Genomic DNA, 18,391 nt, shown 5'->3' on the forward strand with positions numbered 1-18,391 from the left:
AAAATGTCCCGCCCACTGCATCCGGAGAAGAGATAGGCCAGCGCCTGCTGATTACCTGCGGAAGTGCAGAACCTCGGGACATGAGCGTGGAGTCTTTCCAGCATTGCTGGCAGCAATGTAGTGGATTCTTCGATTCAGCTTGCATGACGTCAAATGCGTGCTGTTGCTGCACAGCCCCACAGTTGCAGGGTCGTCACCATGGTGACATGGCACATGCTGGTGTTGCGGAGACAGCACCAGCATATCATTGCCCAAAGTTCGAAGCTCCTACCCGAGCATTCATGTAACGTATATCTTCAGACATTTTAACTTGGACTCTCGCAAAGCCACTCATAGCTGAGTGGCTTTGCCTTCAGTGAGCGAGAATGGCCGCGCTAGCTCAAAACGCATCGGACGCTGAATAAAACAGAAATCCAAAGCCTTCATATGTTTCCAAGTTCTGAACGAACATTATTTAAAGATGCCGTATATATTGTCTGCAGATCACACCTGATTCGTTTTGAGAATCAATCCCGGCTATCAGCAGGATGGACACATTCCGAGAGATGGCCACGGCCTGCAACCTCCTGATCCTGGTACAGCAAACATCCGGAGACTTCATTGGACCATTCGACACGGTCATCTAACATGCAGCCCAGTTCAATGCAAAACATGTGACGGCATCAGCATAAAGGTCCGAATCTGAAAGTGCCTGTGTCTCTGAGATACCCATCCACATTTATCGAGGTTGTTTAAAGATGTCACCCGTTGCGTACCACAGTTGCTCAAATGCGTGTCATTAATTGAGGCGTGTCTCACAGATAACACAACATCGTGCCGCATATCATTGGCAACACTATTGCAAGCGTAACACACATGACAACTATCTCAGATAGCTACTGACCCCGACACCAACCATGTTAGCACCACGCCAAACTACGGAACAATCGCATGTTTGAGCTTGAATTCAAGTCAACTAGAGGGCTATGCCTGAAAAGAGGGCGCAGCCCGCTTGCATGCGAGCACACTGCAAACTGAAGTTATTACAATTCAGACACCACAGCCAAGCACACATTGGAGTTCATCCCATGTGCAGCGCTTCACACCGAAAATAGCCTGGACTGACTTACATTACCTGACAGTACAGACAACTGGACATGAACCTGCAAAAACTAGCATGCATTTCGCAGACTTGACGCACACCAGGTCCAGCCAAACGACTACGTTGAATTGATAAGCGACAGAATACCTACCGCACAGCCCCTACAGGACCGTGCTGAACAGTGGTAAACGACCTGTGCATCCAAAAACAATCCACCTCAAGAACAATCCACCTCCACTGATAATCATCACAGCCTGGATTATGACACAGGTTATGCATGATAGTGGGCAACAAGTAGCATAGGGGGACTTGCGCAAACTTATCACAAAACAATGCACTTCATCAAGTGGGTCACAAAGCGAATGCTGCTTCATAGTAACGCACGCGTGTGCACACACATATGAGTGCATGGTAGCATTGCACTCAAATCCTGTTTCTATCTTCGCTCTGCTTAAATTGCTCACTAAACGGATCTGCATGCTGCTATACGTGCCGCGGTTGTACCTTGTGGACGACCAGTGAACAAAACGGTTCTGTGGGCCACGTGCGACAACATGCTGTCGGCACTGTTCACAGGAGATTAGCTGGTTGTTCAATGCAAGCTCGATGGCGTAGGTATGCAGCACAGTAGCCGCAATGCAGCACAGCTAAGAGGGATTTTCTCCGAGCAACATGACAGCAGGTTGGCAAGATCTTGGAGTTCACGTGTGCATGAACACCACACAATATAAATTGGCTGAGAATGCGTATAACTAGGGAACCATACAGCCTTTACCTGGAACATCCTCAAAATCGAGGCAGCATCTGGTTTGCTACCACGTTATTCATCAGTTCGTTGAGCATTGCTTGGGGGTCTGCCAAAACACCCTAAATGATACATAACTGGTTGAAGCGCGAATGTATGACATGGGTATATATTCCTGAATTGCAGTTGCGAAGTTGGGGATGAGGCATGGCCCACAAGTGTGAGCCGTCATGCAAAGTCTGTGCCATCCTTAGAAAGCCAACGTCCTTTCAGCCAACGATTGAACTTACTTCATGAGTTAAGAGCTCAGCAATGCGGATGAGTGTGTTTGTCTACAAATGTCACCAATGCAATCTAGAGTAACATTGTTTCTAGGGCATCATTCTTAAGGATGGTCTGCAGCTCCCAACATGGATTACTTGGGTTGAATGGACAGCCTGCTAGCTGGTGCGGCCTGTCACGCTTAACAACCCACTACTGTTCAAAAAATTCAGTGCGCCAAGTGGTCCCATTCTGGGCGCACTAGCTACTTCTAGCATAAGGCAAGGCCTAGGGCCAGAACTCTGAGCTCCTGAATATGTTGGACAACATCATTGTACAATGCACTAAAATGGATACCCAAATTCGACTATATTCCCGTAAATTCTGCCTTGCAGCATAGAGCTTTTGCACAACAAGACGCTGTACGGACACGCCCAAGGGAAATGCGCATCATCAGACGCAACCTTCTGCACCTGGCTCTGTCCTCACATAAGCTCAACGCCAGAAGCTGCATTGAAAAACAACCCTCGTTTAAATTCAAGTTCATAAGTGGTCACCCTCGGTCAGGAGCAAAGTTCAAGATGTCGTGTCAACGCTGGATGCGCTGTCAATTTGTGCCTTACTATTCTACACACAGTCGCCAGCGCGCATCCTCGTCATGCACCGGTCCTGACTGGACATGCAGATGAGAGGGGGTGCGCACGGAAAGTGTGTGTGGGGGGGGGATGTGGTACGTAAGCACCATTCACACGCATCTCGCAGACAGACCGAGGCCTGCAGACGATGCGTGAGACTCCCTGGAAGCTGTAGGATGTTTGCAGTCGAGGACATACTGCTCCACTGACAGCTCTCTCGACAGGTGGTAGTGCACAATTTCTACCAAGCTCGTTGAGCACAGCGAGCCTTGCAAACCTTGTTTGCTGTTTGTGTGTTCAGCGAACGCAGAATGCGTCGCCGCCGTTGGATGGAACGTAGAACCTGATGTGACTGTCATTTAGACTCATGCAAACTTGCTCAGTCACTCCCGACCTGGAGCAGGTTTCTGCATGGCTGTGCTGCCTGTCAGATGCAACGCTCGCATTGACAACTTCCGATTGAACATGCTGTACCACCGACTGCAAGCCCAACCGTGGTGCTCAGTCTCAGTCTGTCAACGAGCCAAGATTCTGCAGAAACGGAAGCAAAAGACGACTCCCAGGGACTAGAGGCTGGAGAGAAAATTTCGGGACCGAAGGTGCCCAGAACGGCAACTTCGCCCCAACGATGCCAGCGTGCCGAACACCGTAAACTGTTGCGTCGCAAACACTTTGAGGATGTCCCTGGCAAGGACCCTGGATAGTCAGGGGGTCAATAGTGGCCACGCTGTGCTGGGCGGTTGCAGCTCAGTTGTAGCCGTTGGTCCTGTGGCCGCCGAGATTGTTCTCAGAGATGAGTCGCATGAGCTCAGCCTGGGCGTTGCCAGAATTGTTGAAGCGGGGCGCCGGGGTTGCGCCGTGGCTGAGCATGTGAGGAGGCAAGTGCTGCTGGGCACCTTGTGGCAGCAGCTGATGTTGCGGCAGGTGAGGAGCGGGGCGCATTCCTTGCCTCTGCACACACATGTCCATTCAAGCCCTTCCGTCTCGCGAGTTAGCATCGGTTGAAATTGAAACGCGCAGCGAGAAGGGGTGACGCTTCCTGGTGGTTGTTTAGCATTTGCGAACAATCATGTGCTGGCCTGCGGGAACGCCAACAGACTTCCATGGCTGCATGGCAGACAACTCACAGGCGCCATACGGAAGGACGGCTTGTGGTAGAGGGCAAGGAGAGGCCGACCGAATGGAACACGATACACTGAGCCATGAGCTGAGTACAGGTAACATTCGTTTTATCGGACTAGATACAGCGGACGTTGCGCTACTGGACACATTTTGGTGTCCACAGATTTGCCCCAGTCAATTGGCACCCTTACTACGTACGATCCGGTACTTTATATCGGACAACTCAGTGTTCGATCCGATGTCGTGAATGACTGTGGTGTCCGATGCAACACGGGAATGAGTCAGGCAATCGGGACTCTGTCAGGGTCCTTGACACCGTTCACTAGACTCAGTTGCTGCTGAAGCTCAGTACCCGTACCAGTTTAACTACTGCGAAACATGCAGATTCACTGCTGCCGTGTTTCAACGAGTGGTCAGGTCAAGCGGCCAAGCCAGAATCGACGCGCAAGCAGCGTGGGTTTTAACAGAAGTGGTGGCTGTACGTATTGTGCAGAGAGGAACCAGAGCCAGTGATTGCCAAAGTGCAGAAACGTTTTGACGAGCATTGGCAGGACTGCATGCCCTCATCCACAGTCTCTGACTGGACAATGGCCAGAATGAAAAAACAACCGGAAATCAGGCAGATGCAATTGAAATGTCGACGACTGAATTGTTTATGCGGCTGTGCGGCGTTATATTGCGTGTTAGAGGTGTGTAGACGTCAGAATGGTTTAGATACCGATTGGAACTCTCTGGGAATACTGAACCCTGACCATGACTCGACCTGACTCATGTCCGGTGTCCGGCAATTGCTGTGTCCGCTATTGTACTACGGCCATAAAGTCGACGACCGAAGTGTCCGATAACGAATGTTACTTGTAGCTGAGGTTTCAGCTCTGCATCAGCAGAGCTGACAAGCTCATAGCAGGCCGGCATTGCTTGTGATTCGACCTTAAAGTTTACCTGTGATGAACATGCCACTGCTCAGAGCATGCAACACGCAGAGCAAATTGCGTACCAGGCGCTGTTGGCGAGCTTGCTGCTCCAACACGTATGGCGAAGCCTGAGGTTGGCGAGCATTCGAGTACTGGCTCGCAGTTTGAGTAGAGTGATAGCCTGCGTACTGCTGCATGGGTGCTGCGTTACGCTGCTGCTGCAAAGCCGCATGGAGCTGCATCATGGAGGGCGAAAGCTGGTTGCTGGGGCCCGAGTTGACCCCCATGCTTGCCATTGCTTGGCTGCTCAAGCCATGTGCCTGCTGCTGTTGCTGCTGCTGCTGCTGAGCCTTCATCTGTTGCTGCACCTTCATTTGTTGCGCGAGGAACGCACGAATGTTGTTGGCGTTTCACCAGCCACCATGGGCGCCGTCATTTTGGTGCTGTCCATCATAGTCTGCTGCGGCTGATAGTGTTGTGGCTGCTGTGGCTGATGCTGCTGCAGCTGCTGCTGCTGGCGTTGCTGCAAAAGAGCCAAGTTCTGCATGGTGAGGGCACTGGTCGCTGCGGCGGAGTATCCGGGACGGAGTGCCTGGCCTCCGTTGAGAAGGCCTGGAATGCCAGGGTGGCCGGCTTGGGGTGCAAAGGGCACCGAGGTGGGAGGCATCATCTGGGTGTGAGAGACGTTTGGTCGTCCCGCAACAGCGCCTTGCAGCAGGTTTGCCAGCTGCTGATTCTGTCGTGCTTGCTGAGTTCGCGCCGCCATGTTGGGGTGCATGGGCCCCCCTGGCCCTGCAAGGCCGTCGTCCGGGTGGTGGTTTGCTGTGAGCATGGCACGCAGGATGTCCATTGCAGACTTGCGGCCCGGTGCAGCATTTTGAGCGACATGGCCGAGGTTGTGAGTTGCAGGCATCATGGTCGCAGGATCCAGTGGCATGTTCATCTCGAGGTGGCCCTGGGGCTGATTCGGTGCTGCAGCGCTGCCCACAAACTTGCCGTAACGGAACGCTCGCGCAAGGTCGTCGAGCGCTTTTAAGGTGTCCGCAGTCTGGATCGAGGGCTGGCCATGGCTACCTGGGGGGCCAGGGTTCCTTTCGTGCGCCGCTGTGCCTTGCGTTTGGACTGTGTGGGCACCCATCCCGGGCGAAACAAAGCCACCTTGCACATCCTGGGGCTCCAGCTCCCAGATCTTGCGAAGGTTATCAATGTCGTCGCGAGGTGCGGCGCTCAGGTTGTTGCCAAAGAGGTGCTGAAGGGAGACGCCCATGCCGAGTCCGCTCTCAACAGCAGGTGCCACAGGTGGCGGAGGGGGCACGCTTGTGGGTGCCGCAGACGCAGAGCGCACGCTGTGGGCGCTGTGAACGCTTTGAGCCTGTGAGGGGGGTTGCTGCATTGTAACCGAATGATTGAAAACGGCATTGGTCGCTGTGGGTGAAGCAGGTGCGGGTGGGGAGTCGCAGAAGGTGCTGATGCCTGGGGGAAGGACGTGCTGGGACTGAGGTGCCATGGCACCAAAGAGCGAGGAAAGGTCGATAGGCTTCCCAGTCTGTTGGTTTGAGGTTGGGTTGGGAGGTGCTCTGGCAGCGAGTGCCGTGGCACGCATTTCATTCAGCTCGGTGGTCTGCTCCTCAGTCTCAAGCGCCATCTGGTTCATCACCTCTTCCAGACGTTCCTCCTGGGATGGCTCTACCTGTATGCATGCCACAAGTTTCAAGATAAGACTGCATATTTGGACTGGGTGCAAGGTCAGCGTTGCCACACCTTTGGCACGTGATCATAGCTGATCAAAGACCTCGCAGCAAACTGCTCATCTGCTTGCAAAGCTGCAACACACCTCACCGCATGGATCACTGCATCACTTCAAGCATGACCGTGTGAAGGTGCACATGCTATCATAAAAGAGGCAGTTCCACACGACTGTCCAATAAGTATATTGTTCCACACTGTAATGCATACATTGTTGGACTGCTTCTAATTCCAAGGCAAGATTATGGACTTCGTATCTCGACTGGTTGCAAATCCCCTGCAATTGAAATATGGCATGCTTGCTGCACGATGTTAAAGGTGCAGGTCAGGTCGCACCCGCTTTTGACTGTCATTTGCCCACGCCTCGCGCATCTTCTTGCGTATGGCCTCGAACTCGTTCAAAGTTGTGGCGCTGGCTGTGAGCTGAATGGGTCCTCACCAGGCATCATCCAATCGATGCTGGATTCACGTTCGTTGGTGTTCTCTGTGTGGGAGCTCTCACGAGGCTCAAATCGCTCTGAGACGCTGCGCTCCTCACGCCCTTGCTTTTCCTTGCGCCAGTTTTGAACGTTTTCCTTGCGCTCGGCTGGACGTTCAGGGGTGCGCTCGACCTTCCGAGCCCTGCGGGGCACTTTATTCGGTTAGTAATCCTGGCCTGCATGGAACAATACAACTCGAGCCAGGCATGTTGTGAAGGCTAAAGAACTACCTGCCCGGTGAAGCTTGATTTGTTCACAGCAGTTCATCAGATCATCACAAGCATAGATCTCCAAGAAGCAGTCACATAGATAATGCAGAGATCTATCAACCAATGAAACACATTCAATAAGTGGCCATGCTCATTGTTACATCATACAGATAATGGCAGGAAATAGTCAACAAGCAACAAAGACAGTGGCCGTGATCATTATCATCATCAAATCCTGTCGTAACGCCTGCTGCAGGTGGACTGGCTACCAGCAGCATACTTGCGCATGGTAAAGGGTTGATTATGTGGCACACTGGTGGGAAGTAACGCTAAAAAGTGTAACGCACCATAAGGGCTCCTTCACCGGCGTCCCGCCACCACCGCTGCTGTTGCGCCATCCACCATCCCACGTCAATGCTATTGCTGCGTCCCTCAATCGCCCGCGGTCGAGCGCCCTGTGCCAGGTCTTCAGAAGCGCGTGCAGGAGATAGGTTTGACGTGCCTGGATCATCAAGTAAGCTTGATTTGACCACAGCTCCGGGCTCCCAAGGCACAAGCTCAGGCAAATGAGCGCCTGGAGCGAGCCCACGACTTCCGCGGGGAGCCGCAACTCGAGGGCCACGCGCATCCGCAGGGCCTTCGGCGCGGGCCCAGCCATTGCTCAGGTAGCTACTTGCACTTCCATTGGTTGTACTGCTGGTGTCCCGAACTCCCATAGTCGGAGTGGAGTTGCGAGCAGCGTCTGGCAAGGGGATAAGGATCCCCTTGCTCCTTTCTCGATCCACACTTGCTGGATACGGTATTTTCAGACTTGAGAGCAAGCATCTCCTCTCTACAAGCGCACACATCCTCAAACCTTGCGTTTTGATCGCCTCTTCTCGGCTCGTTGTTGTCAACAAAATACCGTTTCCACAGAACCTAGCAGTTCAGGCGCTGCAAACAAGTACAATATGTCAATGTAAATTTTGTAATAGAGATGCCAGCGCACTGCTGTCTTCGGTTGTCGTCGTGCGCTTTCGCAACAGCAACTCCCAATAATCTTGCGGCTCGCCGCGACCGTGGAGCTCTGCTCACCGCAATACCAAAACTTCTCAATTTTCCCCTAATAAGCAGTCACTAAGCAGTCACAGCCGCAGTAGAGTGGGAACGGCTGGACATTTCCAATCATGAATGTGCGTATCCACGACAAAATAGCAGAGACCCTCACATTCAACCCGCTCAAGTAGTGAAAAGAAAAAACGTAACTGTAAACTACAAAGTTGGTGACGGTTGCGTGACTTTTGCCACACCGGGGCGAAGCAATTCACGCAATTGAAGTCAACAGACACGTTACGTGTCAGTCCAAGTGTGCGCGACTCCGCTGGTTGCAGACATGCCACAAGATGTGACTTCAATCAGAAAACGAAGCCACAAGTACTTGACACATCTCTAAGGATGACATTGGGGGGAGATAGCACAATAGTGACGAGTGTCTGAACGATGGACGTCATCCTCCAAAGTATTGACGAAATCCATCTCCGCTCAGGATGCACTTCGACTAGAGCAGGGTCCTAATGCTCGCCATGTCTACTGTCATAACACAACCAAGTGATATACGTAGAGATTAAAGCCCAAACTGCCTCGATTACCAGCATCAGATGAGTAACGTGCAGTCTTGGACAGGATCCTGGCACACATCTCACCTTGTCCACTGAGTACACTTGGGTTTGACGGACACGTCATCGGGACTTTTTGGCTCATCATCCCACAATTCCACGTCGTGCCCAATAGTCATGTCGGTCTAGAGTTGAGCAAGTCGGTGGCAGGTGCGAGCGGCAGGCTGCACGCAGACTAAGCACGAGGCAGCTACAATCTCGAAAATGGTGTCAATATTGTTAAACAGAGTACAGCGAATTTATGTCGCTCTTTGATCGAGACAAAACGAATAGGCCGCACGGAGATGAAGACAGTCTGTGCGGACGGCAAATTCCAGAACAATGACAAAACACAAGCAGAAGTAGACAGGATATTGGAAACTACCGTAGCACTCTGCGACTATTGATTCACTCGCTCTCGACAGGCTCGTCATCAAACAAAGTTCCCCAAGCGATTTTCAGAAAAAACCAATCGAATGATTATGACAAAACGCGTCATGAATGCGTTGCCCCTTGACAAGGCCTTTGGCTTATGGCTTAACAAGGTTCTTGGTCCCAGGCAAAAACAAAGGCTAAAGCAAAGGCATGCAACTCGTGTAGCCCATGGCATGACTTCATGCTTTTTCGCCAGTGCATCCCGGTGCCAAGATATGCATGTGCGAATACCTGTCAAGATTTGTGTTCCTGGGTATCGAGGCAGGTTTCGGATTCACCGATTTGCTTCTTTTATGCTCACCATCACTAGGCGACAGGAAATTTTCTATCCAGACTACTGCAACTTGAATGCTGGGTGTTCGGACAGCCATGCGATTGCCGTCGTTGGGTGCTCGACCTCCGACATGTGCAACTACTAGTTGTGAAAATCACTTGCCAACGACATCGGAACCCTGAACCAAGACCACGGGCACATCCTGTATGTGTACCGGCATGGCCCCTCGTCACCCAAGGCCTGGGCAAGGCTTTGGTGCGACAAGGGTCATATGGGTCGCGAATTCACGACACTGTGGGTGCCGAGCTTCGCAACATTCCCAGCTTCAACGGCTTGTGGCACACACATCCACTGCTCCCCACAATTGCTCAAGTTTATAAAATTATCAACCGACACAGGCGTTCGCGATGCACGTTAGATGAAACGCTACTTAGGCGTCCAAACCTTTGCTTGGTTGACATCTCCACCCATGATACGACGCATTGGGTGGAATTTTTTTTGGCAAATATGCCTTTCTGCATAATTTAATGTTTGCGTCGAGGCCCCCAAAGAAAAGGCCTATTTGTTGTCGTCCTATCTGTGGACCATGCAGCTACCCTGCATGCTACTGGGCTGCACTACCCTATCATAGGGCCTATGATCACCATCGCAAGTTAGACCACATACCGACAGGCAACGATTGCATTTTCAGAGTACGTGCAGAGAGAGAGAGAGATGTTCGCAACAGGGCACAGTAGTCGGTCGATGCGTAGCACGGGTGTGGACCATCAGGGTTTATTTGGATCGGCATGACCACAAAGCGTGCATGCCGACCTTGAGTTTTGCCTGGAACCCAGACGAGTTTACTTCACTTTGATTCAACTGATAGCATCCACTTTTCTCACCATCTCGTTGATCTAGGGTTTTCAAGTAGAAGCTGTGTGCGATGGCCTCTTCGCACGAGGCGGACAAGCCACCTCCCACTCTCTATTCCATCTCCAAATCTCTTGCAGCTGGTGGCCTTGCTGGGGGCCTGTACGCAAGCTGTCTCGTATGCCGTTGCCAATGGTTTCTCTTTGTGGTGCAGCAAGTGACGAGATCGCTTATGCGTAGGTCACGAACAGCAGTGGCTCCTTTGGAACGATTGAAAATCCTTATGCAAGTTCAAGGAAATGACAAAGTGTACACGGGTCTTTGGCAGGTGCGTGATCGTCAGCATGTTACCAGCCAAGAGTCATGACAACCTGCCTAGAACACGATGCAGGCAAACGCAACTGCAGTGCATGACCTACGTGTGATCGACAATATGGCTCCTGATTTTGTTGCGTGCCGTGATCATCTCGAACATAGATGTGTTCGTGCTCTGACAACGTGTGTTCATTTGCAGGGTTTTATGCACATGACCCGTACAGGGGGTATCAGGGAATGGTTCAAAGGGAATGGCTCGAACTGTATACGGATTATACCCAATTCCGCTGTGAAGTTTGTCACATACGAACAGATCACCCGGTGCGCTCCTTTGTAACTTGTGGACACGGAGGGTTGCCCCTGAATCTGTGAGCAAATGGGTCCAAGGCAAGCAAACCAGCAAAACAATTGAGCCATTATCAGCCCTCAGAGCCTAGCATACATCTTTCTCTCATTGGTTGAAGATTGAGGAGCAGCACTAACTCTTCATTGCGCCCATGTTGGAAGCCTTGTTAACACACAACACATCAGAAGCGTGTAGCAATCAGCTACGTTGCATGGTCGTCAGTCTACTGACACGTAAACCAAGCTGCAGGTTGATCTCAAATTACAAGAAGGAACAGACTGGCGACGGCTCTCTCAACCCGTTGTTGCGGCTCGCTGCAGGTGCAGTGGCAGGCATCATCGCAATGAGCTCAACTTACCATCTTGACATGGTTCGGGGGCGGCTGACTGTGCAAGAGGGGAAGCAGATACATTACAATGGGATCATGCACGCATATCGTGTCATCATACGTGAGGTGCGGTCTCCAATCATGCCGGTTGGGTAAATACAGGATGATTTTCCCAAGTAGTTCTTGGAGTCGCCAATGTCCATGTGGATGCGGTAGTGTTGTAAAAAGATACATCATTACATCGCACAGAGAAAGAGCAAGAGCTACGGCTTAAGCCGAAAACAACCACATCAACACATTCGAAACAATACAGCTCATTGAACGTCGGCGGTCGGGACAGGCAAGCCTGTCATGAACGCGCGGCCGCTCGCACGAGCCAGAACTTGAAGAGAGCGCCGATACATCACACCATTTCCCTTACAAAGGCCGATGCTGAGTTCACGAAGCGCGTTTGTGACAAGTCCCTCCTTGATAACATCCCCTCCAGCGCTCGCTGTTGTCGCTAGAGTATTGAGCAGCTCCATAGCCCCGTTCCCCATGCGCCCGAAAATTTCATGCGACAGTGGGCTGAAGGCATAGCCGTTGGGGTCAGCGGATTGATACTTGTCCGCTTCAGTTGATCGCGATGCGCCGCTGCGCCACCCTCTGTCTGTGCGATTCGCGCAAAGGAGGGTGCGCAGGGGTGAAAAGATACATCATCATCATCTTCGATGTGCCGTGCCCTTATTTTATGACTTGTGTCTCCGAAGTTTGTTTGAGCTGCTTTTCTTTGGGGGAGCTCAAATAGCATCTGGCATTGTCCAGATGATTGATGAATGGGTAACAAGGCCTGGCTGCACAGTCTACCCGCTGCTTTCGACCAAGGGAAGCCCCTAAAACACTATATTCCTGGTGACAAAGCATGGAAGCCTGCAGCGTGCCTGCAGTGTGGCCATACACCTTGCAATTCACATGATAGTTGGAAGTGCCATGCCTCATTTGATGTCTCAGCTTGCTCATTCTGTGACCGCAACGTCCACATCATGCATGTCGCATACCGTAACAACACCAACAAATTGGCGGTCACGACCACGCTTAGGTTACATAGAGAGAATTTGTTGAATTTGCAGGTACATGTATAGAACAAACATCCCAAAATGATGTCACGGTAACACAAAGCTTGCCCGTTTGATGGTGTTGTTAAAGTTTTTTTTTTTCCGGTTGCATTGGTAGATTTTAATCTGGAAAATTTTGACAGGGACAACCCCGCCCAGGCACATTTTTATGTCTCTCTTACACAGTCCGGTCTCCGCGTTGCAGTCCTCAGTTGTCAAGCAAGTGCTGCTTTTGCATTGATGCTTATCAATTGGGTGTGTGTGCAGGAAGGGGTGCTGGCACTGTATAAGGGTTGGTTGCCTTCTGTCATAGGGGTAATTCCTTATGTCGGCCTCAACTTTGCCGTGTACGAGACACTCAAAGATTGGGTGATCAAGGAGCAAAACCTGCAGTCCGATCGTGACATGTCAATTCCGGCGCGGTTGTTGTGTGGCAGCGCAGCCGGGGCTTTGGGGCAAACTGTTGCTTATCCCTTTGATGTTGTGCGCCGAAGGCTGCAAGTCTCAGGGTGGGCAGGGGCATCTAAATTGCATGCCGACCATGGTCACGCCATCGTGTACAAGGGCATGCTTGACTGCTTTGTGCGCACGGTCAAGGAAGAGGGCGTTCAAGCATTGTTCAAGGGACTTCTGCCAAACTATGTGAAAGTCATCCCATCCATCGCAATCGCGTTTGTTGTCTATGAACAGTTGAAGGAGGTTATGGGCGTCGAGATCAAGATCAGCACGTCTTGATGGCAGCGCGTCCGTTGGTGCTTGCAATCCTTGATAAGATGGATGGCTTTCATCGGTGAAATACAGAAATTGCAAAAGGTGGATGTAATTTTGTACACTAAACATCAGATGCCAGGTACCTGTATGTGCACAGAGCGTCCAACACATGATGTTTTTAGCAGAGCCTGACTCCGGCTAACAGCCAAATAATTCGGCGCAGGAGAGCGGTCATTTTCTAGGAATGCCGTTACCAACAGTGTACTTGGCGCATCAATTCTTTTTGCGCATGCATCGATATTCGCCTGACTGTGGGGCAACGCGTTCATCGGAAAATCATTTTTCTCTCTTGATGATCATGTGAATGAGTACCTCGTGTTTGTCAACTTGCGGTGACATGAGTTACACGAAGAGGGCATAAAGTGCCTTACTTGAATCGCCACACTACTGGTGCAACTATCTATCTGCGCTGCTACCCTACGCATGTTGACAAGTGGACAAACTTGCAGTCTCATAACGATAGTTGCAGCCCCTGCGTCGGCCATTTCAAATCCGAGCATGCCAGATGTGATTGTACGACGCCATCCAGGGTCAGGCGTGGCTCCTAGAGTCAGGAGTATCTGCCTTGGCAGGCTTGCGTGTGGGGATTTTTATGGTCTCCCAAGGGGTAAGACCATCAAGCTCAAACGCCATCTCACTCACATCGTGCTTGTCAGCCCACATGTAAGCACGCTGCATCATGCCTTGTATCGTATTTGACGGCTGATGCTTGGCGGTGGTATTTGTCGATTGTTGTCGCTTTGCTGGGGAAGCATCGGCCTGTGGCATCCTGCTGCGCCCCTCACTTGACAAGCCCTGCACAGGAATGCAAACAAGTATCTCTGACCCATCGCAGGAGCTGAAAGAAAATGTGTACCCCGATTGCCTTCATCGTGCAAAAATGGGATTCTGCCTGTTCCGTATGCCATCCATCAACCGGCTCTCCTTCCAGCTCATGAAATAGTGTATAACTCGACCCTGGGGGTGGTAGACCGTCGATTGTCCGTCGAGATTTCAATGTTGCATCAGGTGGTCCCATCCATGTCTCGTATCAAGAAAGAATAGCCATACCACACACAAATTGTCCACGATGTCCAGACCATCCATTTCCAAGTGCAAGTCGAAGTCATTGTGGCTTGCCAGCCAAGAGCCCATGGCGTTCATGTAGCTATCCAGCCCTAGCCACTCGAACATACTCTTCTGTGAGATTCTTGTACTGCTGGCACTGCTGGTCGCCGTGGACTGCATGGTATGTGTATCTTGTGTGCGCATGATATCTATGATTCGCAGAAAGGAGGCACCTGGAAACAGAGACGCGTACTGTCACACTCTGCGGACGTGTCCCACGCTCCGCATATTCCTGAAACTGCTCCAGAATATCCAAAAACGCAGGATGGAGCAACTCAACCTTATCATAGTCTTGCATTTGACATTTTCATTTGATGTGCATCGCAGTGTTCAGGCACCCTTTCCTCGAGAGGCGGGCGTTGATCATCTCCGACATCGTTGTCTCCGAGACGTTCTGATGGCCTTTGGGTCGCCGTGATGAACACCTCGGTTGTGCTCGCGCACGACCTCGTGCAAAAGCCAACGGCAGACCATATTAGAATTAGCAGTGATATCCAACATGCCCATCATCATGATTGTTCGGTGTGCAGAGCAATGATTGGCCGACGGCCAACCGAATGGCGAATGGCGTTCAACGTCCAAACGTCGCAAGTTTGCACGCATGCGCAGGAGGCGCGAATGCAGGACATGAAATAAGCAGAAAGAAAAGTCGAACGCTGTCAACCACAAAAACAAACTTGACTGTACATCACAGAATTGCACATTGGTTCACAGGAGGATGTCCTCACGACTTGACGGAAGCCACCATTGCCCCTGAATATGATGGACCAGCAGGCTGATGCTCACAAAACTTGTTCTTAAAGCATTTTAGATACATATCACGAGATTACAACCCACTTGCGCGCAAATGCGGCAAACAACCGCAAGTAGTGCGCGCCGGAATCCAAAAGACGCACCAACTGTGATTCGACGAGCAGGAACAGGAATGAACCGACTCACAATTGCACTTTGCTTGCGATGATAACGTTGCAACGCTAAGTGATTCAAAGGGTACCAACAGGTGGTCGATAGGGTTGGGAAGCAATAATCACTGACGACTGAGGACTCTGCTATGTAGAAGTGCTGGTTGCTTCGGGCTCTTAGAAGTACGAGATGTTCACTTCAAGCTTCGTGAAGAGCCCCATTTTTCAGTCCCCCTGACAGCGCCGCTTTGTCAAGGACCAACTTGAGCGGCTCGAGGACGGTGACGAAGCATTGCATTACCTAACGACCGCATGCAAACTGATGCATGCCTCATGAATCCACTCGAGCTTCATGTCACGAATCATAGAGGTAATTTGCTTCTGAAACTCGCATCATCCCATCTGATCGACACGCACATATCACTTTCTGCTTTGCGGAAACCATCTGGATACTCGAGGCCTTTTTGTTGCTTCGGCGCCACTGCAATTGCCAGCCTTAGTTTCATGAAAATCCTTTCCTCCACTCGATTATGGATGAAGCGAGCAGGGTTAGACACGCCCACACGAAAAGCAGTGGCTGCAGACTCCTCTGCACAGATGGAAACGAATGTTCTTTACAAAAATACACCATCACCAAATCCCATGCAATCGCTTCAAGTATTGTTGCCGAAAGCGAGTTCTAGCGTGCAGGCGGACAGGCGGTTTGCGTTGCATGAAGAATTAGGCAAAGCCTCGCCAACACCACCCCTTCAAACCAAACAAACCCCCACGTGGACTATCACCTTTCTTGTTGCTGTTTGCTGATTGCTTATTGAGAGCTACACTTGTACAAACCCCGCCCAAGGATAAACAGACAAACACACAGTAGAAAGCATTTCAGATATGTGACACTCAAGGGACAGTCTTGAGACGTAGGCAGCCTACAGAGTAAGGTAATGTATCTACCCTGGGGCCCTTGTCATGTAGCGTGATTGACAGCAGTCACGCGCCTCGGCCAATCAACGCGCACGCGCAGTGACGCACAGCAGGAGCTGACACGTGCATGGCGATATTTCCGACCAATCTCACCAACACATGACGCTTTACGCAGCTCCTGCCGAGGAGGCTGGCATGACCAGCTAGCCGCACCCGCTGATCATGCAAGACCTCCATCCCAAGCAGCAGCTCTGAACAAGCTCCGCAGAGCGTGCATCATCAGCGGGGTGTGGCTCGCTGGTCATGCCAGTCTCCACCCTCGCTGTCATCTCCACGGTTCACGGGCCGGCCGCTGCAATCCTCCACGGGGCCCTCCATGTCTGCGTCGTTCCCTCCTCCTTTAATGATGAGCTCTCGTAGCTCGTTGACAGAGATACCGCGACGCCGAGCGCGCGCTCGCAGCCTGCAACACAATGTGCCACAGGGCCTTAGCCTCACAACAAGTGACTGACAATTCCATTCTTACTTCCCTGTTCATTTGGAGTCTTCGACGCCTGCGCAGCAACGATGGTCGGCTATGTCACTAGAAGCCGTGCTGGTCAACCAAAAAGGCACTCACAACTTGTCCCTGGAGTTGCTAATGTCCTTGAGCATACAATTGTGTCGCAACACGTAATATATCGTCACTATTGTGAGACTGAGCCATGTTGAGCCCATTGCAAGACACTGACAATCTGTACGTGATCATCCTCATACACTAACAAATGCACAAAACTACGAACGAAACGGCAAGCGGGGCGAGTTGCATTTATATCTCAGCAGGGGCGAACCTGTGGCAGCTGATGCAGTAAGTGTTGCGGTAGCCCTTAGCACGGGTGCCAAACGCCTCGGGGGGCAGCTCCTTCTGGCACAGCCCACACACAGTGGACATGCCCTGCAGCGCCAGGGCGGAGCGATTGACGTGGGGGAAGGCTGTGTCGTCCAGCTCGAGGGTGCCGTCACTGTTGAAGACCAGAAAGTTGGGGTGCACGGTGCGAGCGCGGTGGCTGCGGCGGACGTCGTGCGACGCCATCGCGTCCAGCGAGAGGTGGAGCGAGTCTGCGTTAGCCCTGGCCAAGCCCACGATGAGATGGGACGGGGGTGTCGCAGATCTTGGCGATGGCAGCCTGCACAGTGGCGGTCACTCATGAAGACCACTGGTCAGCACCTGACCAGGCTGTGGCAAAAAAGCGAGCATGCTATACTTGGAGTTGCCAATGTCCATATGCACGCTGTAGGTGGTGTGTAACCATATACATCGTCATCATCGTCGATATCATCATCATGCACACAATCGACGAATGCCGTGAGGTCAGCGAAGTCGTGTCCTGTTGTAAGCATAGCCAGTGACGAGCTAGACAGAGAAAACCAGGTTTTCTGTCTATGAGCAAGGCACCTGGTATGCCAAGCATGTCCCTACAGAAGGTTCTCTAACTCCTGCCATGATGCATGCTCACCAGCTCATGCACAATGCAATTGCTGGTTACGGCAGTACGACATGAAAGAGGCATACTTCTCAGCATGGTTGTTCCAGCGCGCCTGGGGGGAGGACTTTCGGTTCCGGCGCCGCATGGTTTGAGGTGCCAGCCAGGCTGCTTCCCACCGGCTGCCTTGGGGACGGCATCGGGGATGCCTCGAGCTTGGCGCGCTTGATAGGCGTCGCTGACGAGGTCAGCGCAGCCATCAGCCCGAGCACGCGGTCATCGCTGGAGCAGACGCGCTTGAGGGTGTGCATGGGGGGCTTGCCGGGTTTGCTGGCAGCGGGGATCGGGGGTGCCCTCAGAGGCGCCCCCGCGAGGAAGGCTGGGGTCGGCCGAGCGGTGGGGGGACGTGCGGCGGGTGATGGGCGAGAAGAGCTGCAGCCCTGCCATCTTGCCCTCCTGCATTGCCTTCCGGAGCTCTGGGACAGTGATTCCGCGCTTGGATGCGCGCGATTTGAGCGGGCGGCACTCGCGGCAGTAGCTCTCTTGCTTGAAGCCTTCGATGGGGCGGTCGCGCTCGCACAGCAGGCAGCGCTTGGTGCCGGTCTCCACGCTGGGCGTCGTACACGCGTTCCTGTCGTGGAACAAGTGTGCTGCACGCTCCGCCAGGTACTCCTCTTTCGAGCGCTGCGCACGCTGGACAGCGTCCATGTTTTCTTCGTCGTCTGGCGCAGATCGCGTGCCATCGTCGTTGCCGCACGCCTCA

General features: G+C 52.1%; 1 protein-coding gene across 1 annotated transcript; it reads left to right on the forward strand.

Moving 5' to 3' along the window:
* Positions 1-10,460: 10,460 nt before the first annotated feature.
* LOC149809089 (mitochondrial adenine nucleotide transporter ADNT1-like) lies at positions 10,461-13,205 on the forward strand. Its single transcript, XM_089994999.1, has 5 exons — positions 10,461-10,549; positions 10,628-10,715; positions 10,902-11,023; positions 11,298-11,502; positions 12,738-13,205. Exons 1-5 carry the CDS (start codon positions 10,461-10,463, stop codon positions 13,203-13,205), a joined length of 972 nt encoding a protein of 323 aa, XP_089851125.1.
* Positions 13,206-18,391: the final 5,186 nt, after the last annotated feature.

Source organism: Nuphar pumila, unplaced genomic scaffold, assembly GCF_984573655.1.
Source record: "Nuphar pumila unplaced genomic scaffold, dmNupPumi1.hap1.1 HAP1_SCAFFOLD_1738, whole genome shotgun sequence".
In the NCBI taxonomy this organism is placed as follows: Eukaryota; Viridiplantae; Streptophyta; class Magnoliopsida; order Nymphaeales; family Nymphaeaceae; genus Nuphar; species Nuphar pumila.